Source organism: Delphinus delphis, chromosome 15 (assembly GCF_949987515.2).
Source record: "Delphinus delphis chromosome 15, mDelDel1.2, whole genome shotgun sequence".
Classification (NCBI taxonomy): domain Eukaryota; kingdom Metazoa; phylum Chordata; class Mammalia; order Artiodactyla; family Delphinidae; genus Delphinus; species Delphinus delphis.
Window position 1 is genome coordinate 4,202,476 of NC_082697.1, and position 20,581 is coordinate 4,223,056.

The 20,581-nt window shown below is 42.0% G+C and overlaps 1 protein-coding gene across 17 annotated transcripts in view; it reads right to left on the reverse strand.

The window, feature by feature from the left end:
- Positions 1 to 12,042: 12,042 nt before the first annotated feature.
- The window catches only part of GNAS (GNAS complex locus), a 54,203-nt gene continuing 45,664 nt past the window's right edge, over positions 12,043 to 20,581 (reverse strand). For 9 of the 17 annotated variants that reach the window (XM_060033328.1, XM_060033326.1, XM_069541460.1 and 6 more), the window contains 10 exons: positions 19,348 to 19,402; positions 19,142 to 19,261; positions 17,324 to 17,421; positions 14,062 to 14,116; positions 13,851 to 13,924; positions 13,658 to 13,716; positions 13,429 to 13,549; positions 13,134 to 13,264; positions 12,844 to 12,911; positions 12,043 to 12,567 (listed from right to left, as the gene is read on the reverse strand). In XM_060033328.1, coding sequence (XP_059889311.1) covers positions 12,421 to 12,567; positions 12,844 to 12,911; positions 13,134 to 13,264; positions 13,429 to 13,549; positions 13,658 to 13,716; positions 13,851 to 13,924; positions 14,062 to 14,116; positions 17,324 to 17,421; positions 19,142 to 19,261; positions 19,348 to 19,402 — 928 coding nt within the window. In that variant the 3' untranslated portion in view covers positions 12,043 to 12,420. Of the gene's footprint in view, positions 12,568 to 12,843; positions 12,912 to 13,133; positions 13,265 to 13,428; positions 13,550 to 13,657; positions 13,717 to 13,850; positions 13,925 to 14,061; positions 14,117 to 17,323; positions 17,422 to 19,141; positions 19,262 to 19,347; positions 19,406 to 20,416; positions 20,420 to 20,581 lie in introns of all 17 variants that reach the window. The other 8 variants (XM_060033343.1, XM_060033340.1, XM_060033336.1 and 5 more) reach the window with 2 other exon arrangements.

Genomic DNA, 20,581 nt, shown 5'->3' on the forward strand with positions numbered 1-20,581 from the left:
GTGACACACTGCTGGGAGTTTGCAACCAACTGTGATGGGAGTATTTACATCATGGAAATTGGCAAATACTACAAATCAAGCCTTCCTTCTCTCTGCCACCTTCGGGCGGGAGAGCCTGTTGTTAAGGAATTACCAGACTATCCACTGCTCCCACTCCCACCCCACTGGATTCTTTTGGAACCTCATATTACTTTGTTTCAGTGGGTACACCTAAAATACTAGAATTCCGTAAAAATTATCACTATAATTCCCCTGTCACGTACTAAAAAATTGACACCAATTTTTAAAATATTGTCAAATACCCATTGTTCAGATTTTCCTGACAATTTCATTTTTTAATTTTTTTCATAATTTTAAAAAGTAGTTGATTTGTTCAAATAAGAATTCCAAATAGGTCTATACTATGGGATGCAATCAGCAAAATCTAAACTATGGAAAACTGTAGAGGACAATAACCGTTTTCCTTCAACAGCTAAATTGTAAAATGTAAAAGAAAAAAGAGAGGGAGAAACCTACAAATTAAACAAGATTTAAGAGTCATATAGGGGCTTCCCTGGTGGCGCAGTGGTTAAGAATCCACCTGCCAATGCAGGGGACACAGGTTCGAGCCCTGGTCCGGGAAGATCCCGCATGCCACGGAGCAGCTGAGCCCGTGCACCACAACTACTGATCCTGCGCTCTAGAGCCTGAGAGCCACAACTACTGAAGCCTGTGTATCTGGAGCCCGTGCTTCACAACAGGAGAAGCCACCGCAGTGAGAAGCCGCCCACCACAACAAAGAGTAGCCCCCGCTCACCGCAATTAAAGAAAGCCCACACGCAGCAATAAAGACCCAACACAGCCAAAAATAAATAAATAAATATTTTTTTAAAAAAAGAGTCATATAAACCAACTTCCCTGGTGGTCCAGTGGCTAGGATTCTGTGCTCCCAATGCAGGGGGCTTCCCTGGTGGTCCAGTGGCTAGGATTCTGTGCTCCCAATGCAGGGGGCCCAGGTTCGATCCTTGGTCAGGGAACTAGATCCCACATGCCGCAACTAAGATGCAGTGCAGCCAAATTTAATTAATTTTTTAAAAAACAACACAAATACGACATGTGGGCCATATCCAAGCAGTAGTTTTCTACGCTTTCTCCTAAAAACTTTATTGTTCTACCTTTCACATGCTGATTTCCCCCATCTTTATTGAGGTATAATCGACAACGGAAAATGTATATATTTAAGTAGTACAGGTTGATGTTTTGATATATCACCACATTACCCTCATGAACATATCCATCGCTTCACATAGATAGCATTTTCTTTTTCTTTTTTTTTCTTTGTAGTGAGAACACTTAAGATCTACTCTCCTAGCAAATTTCAAGCATACAACACAGTATTAACAAAAGTCACATTGTCTTCATCAGATCCCCAGAACTTATTCATTTGCGTAACTGAAACTTTACCTCCTGAACAATATCCCCTCCCCCCCCGCCCCCCCATCACCCCAGCCCCTGGTAACCACCGTCCTAACTCTCTGCTTCTATGAGTTTGACTCTGTTAGATTCCACACATAAGGGACATCACACAATACTTGTCTTTCTGTGTCTGGCTTATTTCACTTAGCATAATGTCATCCAGGTTCATTCATATTATTGTAAACGACAGGATTTACTTCTTTTTTAAGGCTGAATAATATTCCATTGTATATACAGTATTTTCTTTATGCCTCTGTCCATAGACAGATTTAGGCAGTTTGCATATCTTGGCATTTGTGACTGATGCTGCAATGAACAGGAGAGGAGGGATGCTTGAGATGCTGATTGCATTTCCTTTGGCAGATACCCAGAAGTAGGATTGCTGGATCATATGGTATCTCTATATTTAATTTTTTGAAGAACCTCCATACTGTTTTCCATAATGGCTGCACTAACTTACATCCCACCAATAATGTACAAGGGTTCCCTATTCTCCACATCCTCACCAACACTTATATTTTGCCTTTTTGATAATAGCCATTATAACAGGTGTGAGGCAATATCTCATTGTAGTTTTGATTTGCATTTCCCTGATGATTAATGGTAGAGTGCCTTTTTATATACCTGTTGGCCATTTGTATGTCTTCTTTTGAGAAATATCTATTCATGTCCTTTGCCTATTTTATCATCAGGTTTTTTACATTTTTTGCTCTTGAGTTGTGTGAGTTCCTTACATATTTTGGATATTAACCCCTTATCAGATACATGGTTTGCACAGATATTCTTCTATTCCATACATTGCCTTTTCACTCTGTTGATTGTTTCCGTTGCTGTGCTGAAGCTTTTGGGTTTAATGCAATCCTACTTGTCTATTTTTACCTTTGTTGCCTGTGCTTTCAGTGTCATATCCAAAAAATCATCACCCAGACCAATGTCCAAAAGCTTTTTTCCTATGTTTTCTTATTTTAGTTTTATGACTTCAGGTCTTTATTTAATCCTTTTTTTTTTTTTTTTTTTTTTTGCGGTACGTGGGCCTCTCACTGTTGTGGCCTCTCCCGTTGCGGAGCACAGGCTCCAGATGCGCAGACTCAGCAGCCATGGCTCACGGGCCTAGCTGCTCCGTGGCATGTGGGATCTTCCCGGACCGGGGCACGAACCCGTGTCCCCTGCATCGGCAGGCGGACTGTCAACCACTGTGCCACCAGAGAAGCCCAATTTAATCCATTTTGAGTTTCTTTTTTCTTTTTTTTTAGCCATTCTTTAAAAATTGAAGTATAGGGGGCTTCCCTGGTGACTCAGTGGTTAAGAATCCACCTGCCATAGCAGGGGACACAGGTTCGAGCCCTGGTCTGGGAAGATCCCACATGCTGCGGAGCAGCTAAGCCCATGCACCACAACTACTGAGCCTGTGCTCTAGAGCCCACGAGCCACAACTACTGGAGCCTGTGTGCATAGAGCCAGTGCTCCGCAGCAAGAGAAGCCACCACATGAGAAGTCCACACACCACAACAAAGAGTAGCCCCCGCTCGCCACAACTAGAGAAAGCCCACGCACAGCAACGGAGACCCAACGCAGCCAAAAATAAATAAAATAAATTCATTTTTAAATATTTAAGTGTAGTTAATTTGCAATGTGTTAGTTTCAGGTGTACAGTGAAGTGATTCATTCTTCTGCTTGTGGATATCCAGTTTTCCGTATACCATTTAACCAAGAGACTGTCCTTTCCTCATTGGTAATCTTGTCAATAGTCAGTTGACCATAGGTGTATGGATTTATTTCTGGGCTCTCTATTCTGTTCCATTTTTCCTTATGTCCATTTTTATGCCAGTACCATACTGTTTTGATTACTGTAGCTTTGTAATGTATTTTTAAATAAGGACGTGTGTTGCCCCCAGCTTTGTTGTTCTTGTTCAAGATTGTTTTGGCTATTTGGTATCTTTTGTTGTTCCATGCTAATTTTAGGATTTTTTTTTTCTATTTCTGTAAACAGTGCCTTTGGGATTTTGATAGAGATTGCGTGGAATCTATCGATCATTTTGGGTAGAATAGATGTTTTAACAATATTCTTCCAATCCATGAACATAGGATGTCTTTCCATTCTCCTATGTTTTCTTTAATTTCCTTCATCAGTGTTTTATCATTTTTAGTGTACCAGTGTTTCACCTCTTTGGTTAAGTTTATTTCTAAGTATTTTATTATTTTTCTTGCTTTTGTGATGGAACTGTTTTCTCAACTTCCTTTTAGGATAATTTGTTTTCTGCATAGAATTGTGACTCATTTTTGTAGATTTTTTTAATCCTGCAACTTTACTGAATTCATTTACTAATTCTAACAGTTTTTTTGGTTGTTGTTGAGTCTTGAGAGTTTTCTACATATATGATCATGTCATCTACAAAGAGAACTAATTTTACTACTTCCTTTCCAATTTAGATGCCTTTTATTTCTTTTTCTTGTCTAATTGCTCTAGCTGCAACTTCTAGTACTATGCTGAACAACAGATGAGAGTGGGCATGTTTGCTTTGTACTGAATCTTAGAGGAAAAGCTTTCAGTTTTTCCCCATTGATTATTGTGTTAGAAGTAGGCTTTTCATATGTGGCCTTATTGTGTTAAGTTTCTTCTACACTGATTTTGTTGAGAGTTTTTATCATGAATGGATGTTAAACTTTGTCAAATGTTTTTCTGCATTGATTGAGATGATCATGTGATTTTAACCCTTCATTAATATGGTGTATCACATTGATTGATTTGCACATGTAGAACTATCTTTGCATCCCAGGGATAAATCCCACTGGTTCATGGTATATGAACTTTTTAATGTGTTATTAAATTTGGTTTGTTAGTATTTTATTGAGGATTTTTGCATCTGTGTTCATCAGGGATATTGGCCTGTGGCTTTCTTTTCTTATCTTTGCCTGGCTTTGGTATTAGGGTGATGCCTACCTCATAAAATGAGTTTGGAAGCACTCCCTCTTCTATTATTTTGGAAGAGTTTAAGAAGAATTGGTATAAATTCTTCTATGAATGTTTGGTAAAAGTTACCCAAGAAGCCATCTGGTCCTGGGCTTTTCTTTGTTGGGAAGGATTTGCTTACTAATTCAATCTCCTTATTTGTTATTAGTCTGTTCAGGATTTCTGTTTCTTCTTAAGTTTTGGCAGGTTGTATGTTTCTAGGAATTTATCTATTTTATCTAGGTTATCCAGTTTGTTGGCATATAATTGTTCATAATAATCCCTTATGATCTTTTTTATTTATGAGGCATCTGTCATAATGGCTCTTCTTTCATTTCTGATTTGTAAAATTTGAGTCTTCTCTCTTTTTTTCTGCCAGCCTAGCTAAGGGTTTGTTGGTTTTGTTTATATTTTCATAAAACCAACTCCTGTTTTTTTTCCTATTGTTTTTCTGTTCTCTATTTGATTTACTTTTGCTCTAATCTTTATTATCTCCTTCCTTTCACTAGCTTTCGGTTTAGTTTGTTCTTCTTTTTCTAGTTTTTTGAGATGTAAAGTTATATTGTTTATTTGAGGTCTTTCCTCTTTTTTAATGTAGGAGTTTATCACTGTAAACATCCCTCTTAGTGCTGCTTTTGCTGCATCCCATAAGTTTTGGCATGTTATAGTTTCAATTTTGTTTATCTCAAAAAACTTTTTTTTTTTTTTTTTTTTTTTTTTTTTGCATTACGCGGGCCTCTCACTGTTGTGGCCTCTCCCGTTGCGGAGCACAGGCTCCAGACGCGCAGGCTCAGCGGCCATGGCTCACGGGCCCAGCCGCTCCGTGGCATGTGGGATCTTCCCGAACCAGGGCACGAACCCGTGTCCCCTGCATCGGCAGGCGGACTCTCAACCACTGCGCCACCAGGGAAGCCCTCAAAAAACTTTTTTAAAATAAATTTATTTATTTATTTTTGGCTGAGTTTGGGTCTTTGTTGCTGCGTGCGGGCTTTCTCTAGTTGCAGCAAGTGGGGGCTACTCTTCGTTGTGGTGTGCGGGTTTCTCATTGCGGTGGCTTCTCTTGTTGCGGAGCATGGACTCTAAGCGTGTGGGCTTCAGTAGTTGTGGCTCGTGGGCTCTAGAGCGCAGGCTCGGTAGTTGTGGCGCACAGGCTTAGTTGCTCCACAGCATGTGGGATCTTCCCGGACCAGGGCTCGAACCTGTGTCCCCTGCATTGGCAGGTGGATTCTTAACCACTGTGCCACCAGGGAAGCCCTCAAAATACTTTTAAAATTTCCTTTTTTAAAAATTTCCTCTGTGACCTAATAATCGTTCAAAAATGTGTTATTTACTTTCCACATGTTTGTGAATTTTCTCATTTTCTTAGTGTTTTGATTTCTAGTTTCATTCCATGTTAGATGGGAAAGATACTTGGAATGATTTTGATCTTCTTAAATTTGTTAAGATTTGTTTTGTGACCTAACACATGATTTATCCTAGAGAATATTTCATATGCATTTGAGGATAAGGTTTATTCAGTAGTATATATCTGTTAGGTCTTTGTGTCTATGTGGTCTATTGTGTTGTTCAAGTCAGCTGTTGGATAGAACATCCAGAAAGAAAATCAGTTATTAAAAGGCTATGGATTTTTGTATGTTGATCTTATAAACCTATTCTTTTCTAAATTCTCATTTTTTAGTAACTGTTTTTCTGTGAATTCTTTTTGGGGGGGACTTATGGTATTTAATTATATCATTTGCAATAAAGAATAGTTTTACTTCTTTCTTTCCGACTCTCAGACCTCTGATTGCTTTCTTTTGTCTAATTGAATTGGCTTATATTTTCGATAAAATGATAACTATAGTATGGCAATGTGAGGCATCCTTGTCTTTTTTGATTCTTGTTCCTGACATTGGTGGAAAAGCTTTTAGATATTCTTCATTAAGTAAAATGTTGTGTTCTGTAGAAAAATATATTTTATATATGTATCATACATATATAATTTATATATATAACATTTATATAATATATGCTACATAGACTTATATTAAGGGAGCATCCACTAATCACGATTTTATTGGATTTTAAAAAACATAAATGGGTGTTAAACTTGGCAAATCTTACTATGTTGCCAATATTGAACCAGGTTTGAATTCACAGAATAAATCTTACCTAGACGTGATGTTTCATTTTTTTAAACTAATATTGGATTCTACTTGCTTATATTTTAAGATTTTATGATTGATATTCATAAATGAGATTGGTCTGTAATTTTATTTTTGGATGCAATGTTTGGCATGTTTCAGAGTCAGTGTTATACTTCACAAAAATACTTTTGAAAGTTTCCTTTCATTATATGCTGGAATAATTTTAAGTAGTATTGGAATTATTTGACCTTTAAAGGTTTAGTAGAATTCTCCTATAGAATTACCTGGGTCTGGTGCCTTTTTCCTTTTCCTCATTATAAAAAAAAAATTTTTCCCTCCTCCCCTCCATCCTAAAATTTTTTTTCAGTATACATACTGAAAAAAATAATCAAATCATAGGTGTACAGTTCAGCGGATTTTCTCAAATAGAGTATATTTGTTTAATCAGCATTTAGAGCAAGAAGCAGACCCTGGTGCCCCATAAGCCTCCTTCACGTTTCCTTCCACTCACTAGCTTCCCACAAGAGCCGGAAGCCCTTTTGTCATGGTGCTCTCTAGGCTCTGTATTTTTTCCCCCTATGTTAAGCGGTCTGCTTAGATTTTTTTGTCTCCAGTCAGTTTTGATAAACAGTATTTTTCTGGACAATTAACTATTTCATCTAGGCTTTCAAACTGATTTATATATAATTATGCAAATGAGTCCTTTATGATGTGAATGTTTTTACCTGTTATATTCCCTAATCCTTAAAAACTACAGGTTCTGGGTTGTATCTTTCTAAAGTTCCATCATGGTCCATGGGACAAAAAATTATAAATCTCTGTGTGTGTGTTTGTAATAGTGTTATTGCTCGCATACTTTTCTGTCTTGTCTAGCTAGCTAGCTATTTATCTCGCCATCTAACTATTTATCTTGCTATCCTGGTATCTGTGTATACTTCACATGGTAGAGAGAACAAAGGGCATCTACAAAGCATTTGCATTCCTGATGAGAGAATTGATTGGGCTGTCCTTTTCTTCTCCTTTCTGCCTTAGGCTAAGACATGGTACCATGTTGCAACAACAGGAGAGAAGCCAAGAGAACTGTGGAGGCATAGGCTCTGCCATTGATGAGCTGCTGAGATAACACCAGGAAACACCTACCTCCAGAATTCTTGGTAAGTAAGAGGTATAAGCCTCTGTTTGTGCTGCTCCAAGTCAGGGTTCCATTATTTGCAGCTGAATACATTCCGAACTGATAGAGGAAGTAAGATTTTTAGGCGAAACCAGACAGTTTTAGTTGTTCATAGTATGTAAATGTTTATATACAGAAAAATTATTGTAGAGACACCAAATTCGCCAACTCTAAGTTAGGAACTGGAGTAGCAATTTCACAAATTAAGTGCATATCGCATGGCCTTTTTAGTGTAACCATTGTTAAAAGCATGATTTGCATAAATTATTCACAATGTTTTAGATGTATTTTACCTTTTTCATTTTTGTACAATGGGATACAGATTGGTTACATCTTGTACAGATGATAGGGTATATCCTCCTAGGGTTTCAAAATGATTAAATGAGATAATCCATATAAAGGGCCTAGGACAGTGCCTGGCACATGGTAAAGTGCTCCATAAATGTTAATTATAATGTTTTAATAAGGAATATTGATTAAAGAATAGTGATGTTTGCTACTCATACTTAGATGACTAGCTCCTTGTCATCCTTTGCATTCCCATAAGAAAAGTCACCTCCTCTGAGAGGCCCTCCCTGGCTATTCTATCTCAAGTGGAATCCCTCCCCAAATAGCTCCCATTCCCCATCACCACCATCCTGTTTATTAGCCCAGAGACCTTTTCATCATTTGTAATTCTTTCAGTTATTTATTTGGTAAATGCATGTCTCCCCTGATAGAACTTACCCATGAGAGCAGAACTCCCAGTGGCTGGCATAGGTTCTGTACTCTCTATATATTTGTTGAGTAAAAAGATCACCAAAAATGTCCAAGAAACCATTATCATAAGAGAATACCATTTGACATAGAAAGGCTGTTCTGAGGTGGTCATTTCTTTGGGAATAATTTTGCCTACATTTAAATAAAAGTGAAGGTGGGTAAAATTTCTGCCCCATTCTAGACCCTCCTCAAACTAAATAAACCCTCAGGGGGCTTAGTGGTTTATTATTATTATTTTTTTTAATCTCAAAAAGATCAGAGAATAGGTATTTTTAATATTTGGCCTCTACAGCTTTATAAAGTGGAGCACAAATTGTTACTTTTAGAAAAATATGTTGTTTTGCATTTGAGTAGGGATTAAGATTAAGTAAGATTCAGCTAACAATTAAAAAACTAATGGTTTATTGTCATCAAATATTTAGATGAAATTCTTCATGATGTTTTGGAATTCTGAAGATCCTAGAATTTAGATTTTAAAATAGCCCTATAAGAGTTACGGTTTGGTACCAAGTCAAAGGGAAAACGAAAATGAAATTGTTTTAGTAGAAGGGATAAATCCCGAGGAGGAGAAGGGACCCTGAAACACATCTGAGTGACTGGAGGTGGCCCCATGGCAAACCTCTGAACTGGGGGTAAGGCAGGAGTGTGTCCAGTGCCATTCTCTGAGGGATGAGGATGTCCCTCTCCCCTCCCCGACCTGCTCACGACCCCCCACCCCACCCCACCATCACCACTGGATATGGAATCAATGGAGACATGCAGGATTTCCCCTTGGGGTCATGGGTCCTGGGCTCCTGGCAGCTGGCATCCAGGAGAGAAGAGCAGCAGACCTTCTCTTTTTTTCTACATCTTTTAGAACTACAGGATATTGTAGTAGCCAATGGGCTTTGGCTACCTGAGTTTGAAGCCCATTTTCCCTGCTTAACTCTTGGGGCAAGTTACCTTGGCCTCTCTAGGCCTCGTAAAATGGCAGTAATAGCTGAACGGGTCTCATTGGGCAGTGATTTAATTGGCACATAGTAGGTGGTGGATAACCGTGACTTTTATTACCCTCTTTCTGGACGTCATCACAAAGTCTCTGCCAGTTTTGACCAGCAAGGGCTGGGGGTTCTGGGATATCGTTTTCTATGTATAAATGTTCTATAGCCTGAGAATTTGCTTCCTAATTGTGATGGCTCTGTGGCTAGCACTATGACAATCTTACGTGAATTATTCAGAGAAGGCTCTAGAATTTCTGTGTGGGCGGGGCATACAGGCGGCCATATTGGAAGAGAGGCTTTGGGACTTTATTCGCAGCCAGCACTTTACCTGGATGGGTGTTTGTATGGTGGGCTGGTCTTGTACTTGTTGCCTAGGGTTTAGTTAATTGTGTTTATTTGGAGTACTTTGGACGATTATGGGAATTTGGGGACTGGTCTTCTGGCTATATTTGCATAGCAAGCACTCGTGTAGATTATATGTTAATTTGGGGGGGCGGTTTGAGGGTCATTTTGTAACGAAATCTACCTAGTAGGCCAACAATTTTTACGTGAGTGAATGTTACATAGGAAGCTTTGGGAAGGTTTATGGACATGGGGTATTTGCTACTTTTTCTGCCCCCGTGGGGCATGCTTTGCTCACCTCTGGTATACTCTGCTTGAGGATTAATTGGCTGGGATTAATTTGACCTAGAAAATGGAACAGGAAGTAGGTTTTTGGCCTGAATTACAGAGTCAACTTGATTAATGTCCCATTCGGCCAGTTTCAGAGGGTGCAATGATTGATGCTGGGGGCAAACTGGTCTCTCCCTCCCACCCCTCCAGGAAGCCACACCATGGGTGACCGTGAACTTAAGGGATGAGCCTGGGGGGGTGAAGGACTAGGGAGCCCAAGTGGACCTCAGGTCCAAGCCATAACCCACCAAGGATTCAGAGTTTGATGTGGGGCCCATGAGTGCTGGCGGCCACCCCCTCCCCCAACAGTGGTGGAATATTGTTTTATTTGTATTTCACTTCATTATGAGTGAGGTTGCATGGTTTCCCCAATGTTAATTAGTTATTTGTACCTTTTTAAAAAAGTAAAATTGCTTGTTCATGTACCTTGCCCATTTTTGCGAGAGGTGCTTGCTTATTAATTCTTCAGAGCTCTTTGCTTATTAGGGAAACTAACCCTTTGTTACAGATTTTTACCCAGTCTCCACCCCCCACCCCATTCATATTTGATATTAATTTTTGTATGGTCATCTCCCACCCCTTTATGTTTTTTTATAGCCTCAGGTCATGCTTAGAGATGCTTCTATAAACCAAGATTTTAATCATAAAAATTGCCATTTTTAAAGTAACTTTTTGTACTTAAACGTATGTGTTTGACCCACGTTGAGTTCATTCGTGTATGGAACAAGGTAGGGATAATTAGTTATTTGTACCTTTTTAAAGAGTAAAATTGCTTGTTCATGTACCTTGCCCATTTTTGCGAGAGGTGCTTGCTTATTAATTCTTCAGAGCTCTTTGCGTATTAGGGAAATTAACCCTTTGTTACAGGTTTTTACCCAGTCTCCACTCCCACCCCCATTCATATTTGATTTTAATTTTCGTATGGTCCTCCCCCACCCCAGCGCCTTGTTTTTTAAATCTTAGGTCATGCTTAGAGAGGCCTTCTATAAACCAAGATTTTAATTGTAAAAATTGCCTTTTAAAAGAATTAATTATTATTACTATTTTTTTGCGGTACACGGGCCTCTCATTGTTGGGGCCCCTCCCGTTGTGGAGCACAGGCTCTGGACGCGCAGGCTCAGCGGCCACGGCTCATGGGCCTAGCCGCTCCGTGGCATGTGGGATCCTCCCGGACCGGGGCACGAACCCGCATCCCCTGCATCGGCAGGCGGACTCTCAACCACTGCGCCACCAGGGAAGCCCTAAAAATGACCTTTTTAAAAGTAACTTGTATTTCAACATATGTGTTTGACCCACACTGAGTTCATTTGTGTATGGAATGAGGTAGGGATCGAGTTTTTTTCCCCAAGTCGCTATACCACTTCTTTCTCAACCCCCACCTCCCGCCTTTACTGAGATACAACTGACAAAATTTTAAGATATTTAAGGTGTAAAACGTGATGATTTAATATACATTGTACACCATTCCTTGAATAACTCTTTTCCCGATTGTAAACTGCATTCCTAAATTCCTCCCACCCAGCTGAGTCCCTGTCTTAATGCAGGACAGACAGCTGAAATTCAAACACCTCTTTGGGGAGACCAGATAAGCAGGCACACTGTGAGACAATACGTAAGGGTATAAGTCGATAGACTCTTTGGATAGGGCAGCAGTGATCAAAGCATAGAACCTTTTTGACGGGGCTTAGTGGTTTTCTATGGGGCATGGGTTCGAGAGGAGGACAAAGTGGACATTTTGTATCGTCTGCAAATTGTTTTCAGAAACCCAAGGTTCGGTCAACAAAAACATAGAGTGGCGATATTTTATACCCACTTATAACCCTGGGGCCTTGTCACCTCACCACGGGGGCCTCCCAACTTTTGATGCAGTCAAAACCCTGGACAATGGGTGTCTGCTCGAAACCACAAATAATTCACGGGAGTCACATCCTTTGCTCACATTTAATTTTTATTTTGATTTTTTTAATGCTGCACAACACAATATTTATTTCATTTGTTTCATTTATGTCATTTATTCTTTTATTTCTTTATTTCTGTTTGCTGCTGTTATTTTACTTACTTAAAGAGAGAGGGAACGTTTGTGGCCTTTTTTTCTTTTATCTTTTTCTGTAGGCCGCCTTAAGCTTTCTAAATTTGGAATATTTAAGCAAGCTGAAGGGTAAAGGGGGTTTCGCAAAATCACTTGAGGGAAAGGAAAGGTTGCTTTGTTAATCATGCCCTATGGTGGGTGATCAACTGCGTGTACAATTACGTTTCACTTTTAATTAATTGTGCTTAAGGCCTTAATTAAATTTGTAAGTTCCCTTCTTAGAGCAGCTCATACTGACGGAGGTGCATGCGCTGGATGATGTCACGGCAGTCGTTGAATACACGGCGAATGTTCTCTGTGTCCACAGCGCAGGTGAAGTGAGGGTAGCAGTAGTGGCGCCCGTCTCCACTAGCAGTGCTGATTCTCTGTGGGCAAAGAAGGAAACTCGGTCAGTGCCGCCTCTCCAGTAAGTCCCCCTGTCGGCAGTGGGGTCACCTACCAAGGACTGCCCACCAGTCACTGACGTTATGTTAAAACAAACCCAAGTCGAGGGGCACAAAGGCTAAATTCATACTGACTATTGGTGAAATAACACTGAGGAACTGGATGGTTTGATCCCCAAATTTAGAAGTAAGGAAACTTACGCCCCTAAGGATAAGAGAACAAGCAGAGAGAGGGAACCAAAGACAGTCTCTACTCACCAGAAATTCATCTCGAATGAAGTACTTGGCCCGGGTCACGCGTGGGTCCTCTCCGGGCTCGGGAGTCGCTGCAAAGAATATAAATATTTTGTTACTTAAGTGATTAAAAAAATAAGGTTCTTTGGCTCCTCCCTACAGATCCCTTATAGTGTGGTGGTGGTTGAGGGAGCGGGGGGTTCCATTCTTAGAGGATGTTCATTTTAAAAATCCAGAACAGAAATTTTTAACATATGCAAGACACCCCGTAGGACCAAGGGGGCACTAATCAACTTGCAGAAGGCCACACATACCATCCTCAGGAGTCGTGTAGCGAGCAAATTCTGGAAAGTAGTCCTCAATCTTCGATTTTCCAGCAAGGACTTTCTCAGCGAGCAGATCTTGCTTGTTGAGGAACAGAATCACAGAGATGGTGCGCAGCCATCTGAGAGAGAGAGACACAGGTTTAATGCTCAGGAAAAGAAAGGATTCTTTCTGCAAGGGGTTCGAGATGCTTGCCCAAGAACTCGCACAAGATTCTTTTCTACCAGCCACGCAAATACAGGGCCTTGAGATCAGTGGGGAGGAGACCGGGGGTCACGCCCAAACCTGTTGTTCCAGATGCTCTTGAAGAGGTTCAGCGCCTCCTGCAGGCGGTTGGTCTGGTTGTCCTCCCGGATGACCATGTTGTAGCTGCTGCTGGCAACCACGAAGATGATGGCAGTCACATCTTCGGCACAAGAAAGCAAAAGCAGTGCACGTTAGAAGAGAAAATGATCCTTGACGATGAAAAAACCAAAATGTCCTTAAAGAGCAGAGAAGCCCATGGCTTCCGTACCATTGAAGCACTGGATCCATTTGCGGCGTTCATCACGCTGGCCGCCCACGTCGAACATGCTGCAGGAGAGAAATGACACCTGGTCACTCCAAGGGCCAACACTGGTCCACCATTCTCCCTGCCAGAGGGAACGTCAAGAAATCTCTCTCTTTCTCTCTTTTTTTTTTTTTTTTAAAGGGAGCCATTTACTTACTGGAAGTTGACTTTATCCACCTGGAACTTGGTCTCAAAGATTCCAGAAGTCAGGACGCGGCAGCGCAGCAGGTCCTAAAACAAAATCTTAGGTCAAGGGATTTCACCCAAACCAACCAAAACATTATTAATAAATGACAGTCTGGAGCAAAATTCTTGACTAGTTCGGAAAGAGGGCTCTGCGTCCTCTGCTTGTGAGACCGTGTGCATACCTGGTCGCTGGGCACATAGTCAGCCTGCTTGATGACGTCAATCTTGTCCAGGAAGCTGGGAGGGAAAGAAGAATGCACAGGGGTGAGCACACACTCACGCCACTTCGCCCACTATTCCTGCCTCTCTGCCAAGTCCAGCTAAATGGAAATGATCACCCCACAGTTACCTGGCATTAAGTCAATGCGGAGGTTGCTTGTGTTCATTATGAGTCCAAGCTTATGCCTTAGAAAAGGTTAGAGCAAACAGAATTTAAGATAAATGTACCTGGCTGACCAGTAGGTCTAGGAACCAGGAACTAGGGGTGGGCTCTCAGGACCCCTGGCCTACAGGTACAGCACAGGCCAGTGCAGAGCTCTGGTCTTGCTTTAATTTTAAAAGGCTGGTTCTGTGCATGTCAATTAACTGAAGGCCCAAAATCAGGTCTGATTTTGTGCCATTTGATAGAGACTGAGTAAAATATTCAGATTTTCAAATTGTTTGCCTTTGACTAAAATGGCGAGTAGTTTGAAAACTGTACCCTTCCACGTCACAGTTTTTTTTTTTTAAATGAAAAAGATGGCATACTTTAAAGAAACAAGGATTCCCCCCGCCCCCCCTCCCCAGCGAGGGACTAATGAAAATAAGATTGAGTTACTCAGAAAGGGTATCCCTTCCTTCTACTTTTAAGAAGGGGCCCTTTTGGCCCTTACCACAGTGAACAGGAAACAGACACAAAGTTCCCTTCCGTTCCACTTGGTCCATGAAATAGGACAGTCCAGATATTAAACTTTGAGTTTTCAAAAAACCTCACGGCCATCCAGGTTAGGGGCCCTTATCTGGGCAGGGAGCAAGTACAGTGGAGGGGCGGGGGCGGTCTCAGGGGCCATCATTAGTGATGCAAAAGCTTTAGGGGGAAAAGCAGTGTTTTCTATCTCCCGCTCCACAGCCATAACTGTTCCCAAGGTAAAAAGTATCTTGCTTGTGTTGCCTGACTAGATACACTGTTAGGAAAAATAACTTCTAAAAGACTGGACTAATTTAATTACTGTGAAAAGTTAATATTAAAACCAGCTTTTTGGGGGGCAGGGGTCTGGATTGTTGTAAAGTGGGCTAATCAGGAAAAAATCACAAAGAGAGAAAAGTCTATTTAAAGAAATTCTATAAGGTTCCCCCCCCCCCCCCCCCCCCCCCCCCCGCCCCTTCCTTTTTACCAGTTTAAAGTTAGTCTGGCTTAGAGGATATACCGACTTGCCCAATCAGTCTTACATTACAGCACCGGGCCAGAAATAGCTCCCCAGCCGCCCTGGCCTGCAGCACGTTGCCATGGCAACAGAACCACAGTTCTATAAATAGATCATCAGCACCAAATCTTGTGAGAGAGACATCTGGAGTAAGGCCAGCCAAACCCCAGCTCAACAAATAAAAATAGGCACCTTAAGGAACGGGCAAGGTACCAGGAGCTCAACTTTAACATAAAGGCCGTTAAACCAGAAACACGTTGGTCACTGCAAAGGCAGGGCTACTGTAATCATCGGGCTGGGGAAGACATTTTCTAAGACTCAAGCTATGTTCCCTTTTTCCCTGGAGTTCCCTTGAAACTTTCCATAAATTGTGTAAATGTTGCCATTTTCAGATAAAGTTGCAGGAGTAACTGAATTTTGCCTTAAAAAAACAACTTTTAAATGGTGTGAGATTCAAAAAAAAAAAAAAACAAAAACTGGCTAACTGTTCATCAATGAAGTTGTTACACCCTCCCCACTTCCAGAGCGCTCAAAACTGGGACGGTTAAACCCTCCTAATCTTGTACCTGTACTTCTGACTTGGATCCAAAATACAAAAGGCAAACAATTCCAGGATTTCCATTTGTTTTGCGTTACTATAATTAGCACTTCCAGCTTTAAGCTCAAACTTTTGAGAAAATCAGGGGCTTTGTTGAAGAAGGGGTGGGGGTGGGAGGGTCACAGGGACCGGCCCAGATGGACTGTTTTTCTGCTCCTTGAAAAAATATACAGATTTGCTTGTATATTAAAAAAAAAAAAAAAAAAAAAATCACAAAATAGCTACAGGTGTGACAACTGAAAAGAATCAAATGCATTTTCGACGGGAAAGCAGGGCCAGGGAAAGATAAACTGATAGGTTTCACAGCCCCTAACATCAGCTTGTGTGATGTGTCTCTAACAGGATTCTGGGGAGCTTGCTTTGCGTTTGCTGTTTGAGCGCTGTCACCTCTTCCTCCCTCCCGTTTATTCGAGTGGTTTTCACAATAAGGTCCTCCGGCGTGGGGCTCCTACGTCATGCGATTTTAGCTTGTTCTGAGCCAGCCGGGGTACCTTGGTCCTGGTTACTTAATATTTTCAATAGCAAAACTGTTTGTGAGTTTCAGTTACTTACATGAGAGAGGCTAAGACATCACAAATCTCTCTTGCCCTTCCCCCGGTCATAAAAGACAATCCAACTTGAGAAAATGATAACTGAGCCCACTTAGTACATATGTGCAACGTCAGCAAACAAACGACACGTTTAAAATATTTTTGATGGCTCTGAACCTCACGTATTTGCTATGTTATGTACAGGATAAGGAGGGTCATAAACTATTTAAAAGGCAACTTTCCAGCTGTGTTATCACATCCACTGGAAGGCAGCCCATGAAAGGACAGAGCAAGGACCCCATGGGGGGAGCATCCTTGAATTAAGGCCCAGTGTGAATGAATAAATAAGGATAGGAAGTGGAATTCAACACAGTCCCCAACTCTAGATGAACCAGAAACATGGCACTCTGGCAGCTACTGTAGTCACCTACCTGATAGCAGAAATAGCAAAGCAACTTATCAGTCACCCAGGAGGAGGAGGCATATTTTTGTCCTCACTGTTCCTCTTTGTCAGGTTTTTACATTACAGCAATAAAATAGAATATTTCTACCTGATGCAAAGTGTGAGAGCTGCCCTATCTCCCTGAACGCTTGGAGGTCAATTCAATTAATTACTTCAAGCTCATTAATTATGAATGTCACTTTATTGCAGGTAATTATCATTTTGCTCTAACAGGCATTAATTGTTTGTATAAAAATAATGTCACCGCACTAAAAAGTGCAATTAAGGGCTTTATAAAACAAATGAATCAGACTAGAACTTTCTAACCGCAGGTGGGAATAACCGGCTGGCTTCTATGAAAAGAACTCATTTACAAGTAACTTGAAAAGTGGGAGTCGAGGTTTGTAAGGTTCTCTCCGTGCGCCCGTGTGTGCCTCTCTCACACGCGGATGTGGAGACGGGGTTACTCACTACTGGGCGCAGTCGATGAGCTGGTACTCGTTGGAGCGCTCGTAGCAGGCACGCACCCCCTCGTCCTCCCACAGAGCCTTGGCGTGCTCGTAGAATTCCTGAAAGTGAACACGAGAGGGAAGGTTTAGACGCGGGAGCTGCTCCAAGTCAATGAGACCGGAGTTCACTCTGCCACCAACCCTGGGCGCGATTATTCCCAATTTCGGGGCGAACGAAGGAATGGGCGTTCATAAAGACTTTCAGTGTGCTAAACGTATTCAGAAATTGAATCCAGCTGTCCTCTTATTGCGAATTACTGTTCTTGGGTAGTTTTCAGCCTATATTTTTTGGAGTGGGGGGCGGGGCCAGAGTAGACTACTGAATAAGTTTGTTCACCCAACGGCTCATCTAGGAGAACTTTTAAAAACTCATTAGGAGGCGCCGCCAATGTATGATTCCATGTCGTGGAAACAAGACGTTTTCATTTGTGAAGATGTGGTGGGATCGAAATTTTCCTTCCAGGAAAATTTGAATTTTAGAAAAAAAATATTATGGTTGGGACTTGCTGGCAAATCCGACCTTGTCCATCAATGCCTGTCGATCAAACGAGCAAGTGACCTCGGCGTGGTTTTAAACTGCAGCAGGTCATGATTCACATTTCATTTGAACAGAATAACATTTTTAATTGTATCGGGGCAATTCGTCCCTTACAAGGAAAGAGGAGGTTCTTCTGCAATGTGAATGCAGCAAGAAAAGGGTCAAAAGTAGGCAGGAACGTGAAGTTCAGCTAACAGAAGACCCTCTTAAGAGGTCACCGTCCTGGTGTATTTTTAACGGGCTGCCTTTTTTCTCCTATTAGAAACACAGAATCACGTCTCATGAAAGAGTCTGTGTCTGGCATTATGTGTGCTGTGTTTACTGCTCGACTTCTTTTCCATTTAAAAGAATTTACCTGGCCGTACTTACTAATACTGCTTCCTTGCTAGGAGAAGTTTGCAGCCAAACCCATTTAAAATACACAAACACAAATTCCCACGAAAGCCTGACAAAAGGCAACAATAAGTCATTGTTTTTGCTGTAGACAAGTCTTTTCCTTCTGGGCCTTATAAACTTGCCCATCTTTCCATCTTGTTTCCTGTTCCCCTCTTATAAACTATTCTTCCCCCACAAAGGGGTCAAAACATATATGCTCGGGCCACAGGCAATCTTGTGTTCCCTAAAAATAGTTCTTTATGGAGCAGACAGATCTTTGTAAGCAGTGTCCACGCCAGCCAGGGTGCATAGAGGACGGTGCCTGGGTTATGATTTATTTAGGTGAAGGTCTTTTCTTTCCTTTTTCTGAATAATGAGAAAAGACTTCATTTGCCCCAAGACAAGGACTGACTTTAGAAAAACCTTAATAAAGGTTAAATGGCAAATTGTTTCAAATGAGAAGACCTTCCGTTTATAAAACTCAGAGCTGGCTCCTCATTTCTGCATTCCTTGTATCTTAGGATATCTTCGATTAGCCAGACAATTAGCATTTGTGTGTCATACGTAACAGTTTGTCACAAGATGTGTATAAGGGAATAATTAAGGCTGCCACTCAGGACTTTTTCTCATAAAGATTTACAGTCTAATACAGCGAGAGCTGTAGTACTGAACTGTGATGTTTACTTGTGGGGACGGGCGAGCCAAGACTCACGAGGGGCGACAGAAAGTCGCTCATCCATCTTGACCAAAGCTCTAACGATGATTTTTCCTATCAATATCACAGAAATGGGTTTTGCTGGCAGCGTGCCTGTGCGGGGGACAGCCCAGGGGGTGTGTGGGGTGGGAAGGGGCACGGGCTTAGCTTACGGGAGGGAAGTCAAAGTCTGGCACGTTCATCACGCTCAGAATGTAGTCCACTCTGAACTGGTTCTCGGGGTTGGCCAGCTCCACAGGGGGCACCAGGTTGCTCATGGCGGCCACGATGGTCTGAAAATAACGGAGCAAAGCGGTCAGGGGAACAGCGCTGTCTGACAGGGAGGCTAAAAGAATGACAAAAAGGACCAGGCACGTACTTCAATGGCCTCTTTCAGGTTGTTTTTGATGTCCTGCACTTTGGTTGCCTTCTCACTACAGTGGGATTGAAAAGGAAAAAAAAAATCATATTGCATCACGCTGACTCACAGTGTCGCTTCAATCACGATTTTCCAACTAAAATAGTATTCTGTTCTTGAAGGAGTGGTGGGTTTAGATTGGTGCAGAGGTTGGAGAATAAAGGTGGTTTCAAATGATAACCTCCCAGACTGTGTCCTGAGGACACGCCCAATTGGGGCAGATTACCAAGTCGGCATCTAGATAAGGATCAAGGCTACTGTACCAGAAGTGGGGGCTGGCTCCTCACTATTCAGGGGTGCTTCCATTTTCTTGAGGCCCACACCGCACACCAGCACTTCCGAAAAGGTTCCTACTGGCCCTTGCTAGCATCCCTGCTTTGGGGGTGGGGTTGGGAGGGGGAAAAGTTCAAGGTGTGCCTTGGGGCTTCCCCAGTCACTGGATTAGCACACGGACAACCAGTGGATGAAATGCAGGTGGTGGTGTTAATTACAGATTTGAGGGCTTTGGGGCCCTATTTATTTTTGTTTATTTCAATAGTCACTGCAGCCAGCAGCAGTGGATGACATTCCTAGTTGATGATGTTAATATAGATCGATCCCTCGATGTGAATAAGGTAAAATAACATTCTGCCCCCGGAAGGCTTTATGATCTGGGGTTTATTGGGGGGAGGGGAGGGAGGCGGTGTGGCTCTTGTCCCTCCGTTAAGTAGAGGTTAGCGTTTGTTGCTTATTAACTTGGGCGCCTGGGACGGCCTGTGTGTAGATGTGGAACCATCTACGTTCAGGGTCCCTGGGACCACAGATAAAGGCCACGCCCTTTGGCTCTGTGGTCCCCTGACGTTGCTTGTCCCCCTGTGTCTTTCAGACACTGTCCTTCATCACAGGCACAGCCAGGGAACATTCTCGGATTTGTGTTTTTAGGGGTTAAGGACCTCTTGCTCAGGGTGTAAATCTTGCCACTCTACTGCCCAGGCGTCACCTCTTGGTTTGGGGGGTGGGATGGGGTACTGAACCCACAGCCATGACACACCTACTGCGTATTGGGCCCTGGGACGCGACAGCACCGTCACGAGGACCTAACGTGCTGTCCTCACAGAGGAGGGACCTGAGGCTGAGGGAGGGAGGGTCTGAGTGACAGAGGCAGGACGACAGAGGGGGAGACAGAGTTTACGTTCTTCTTGCCGGGATTTTTAAA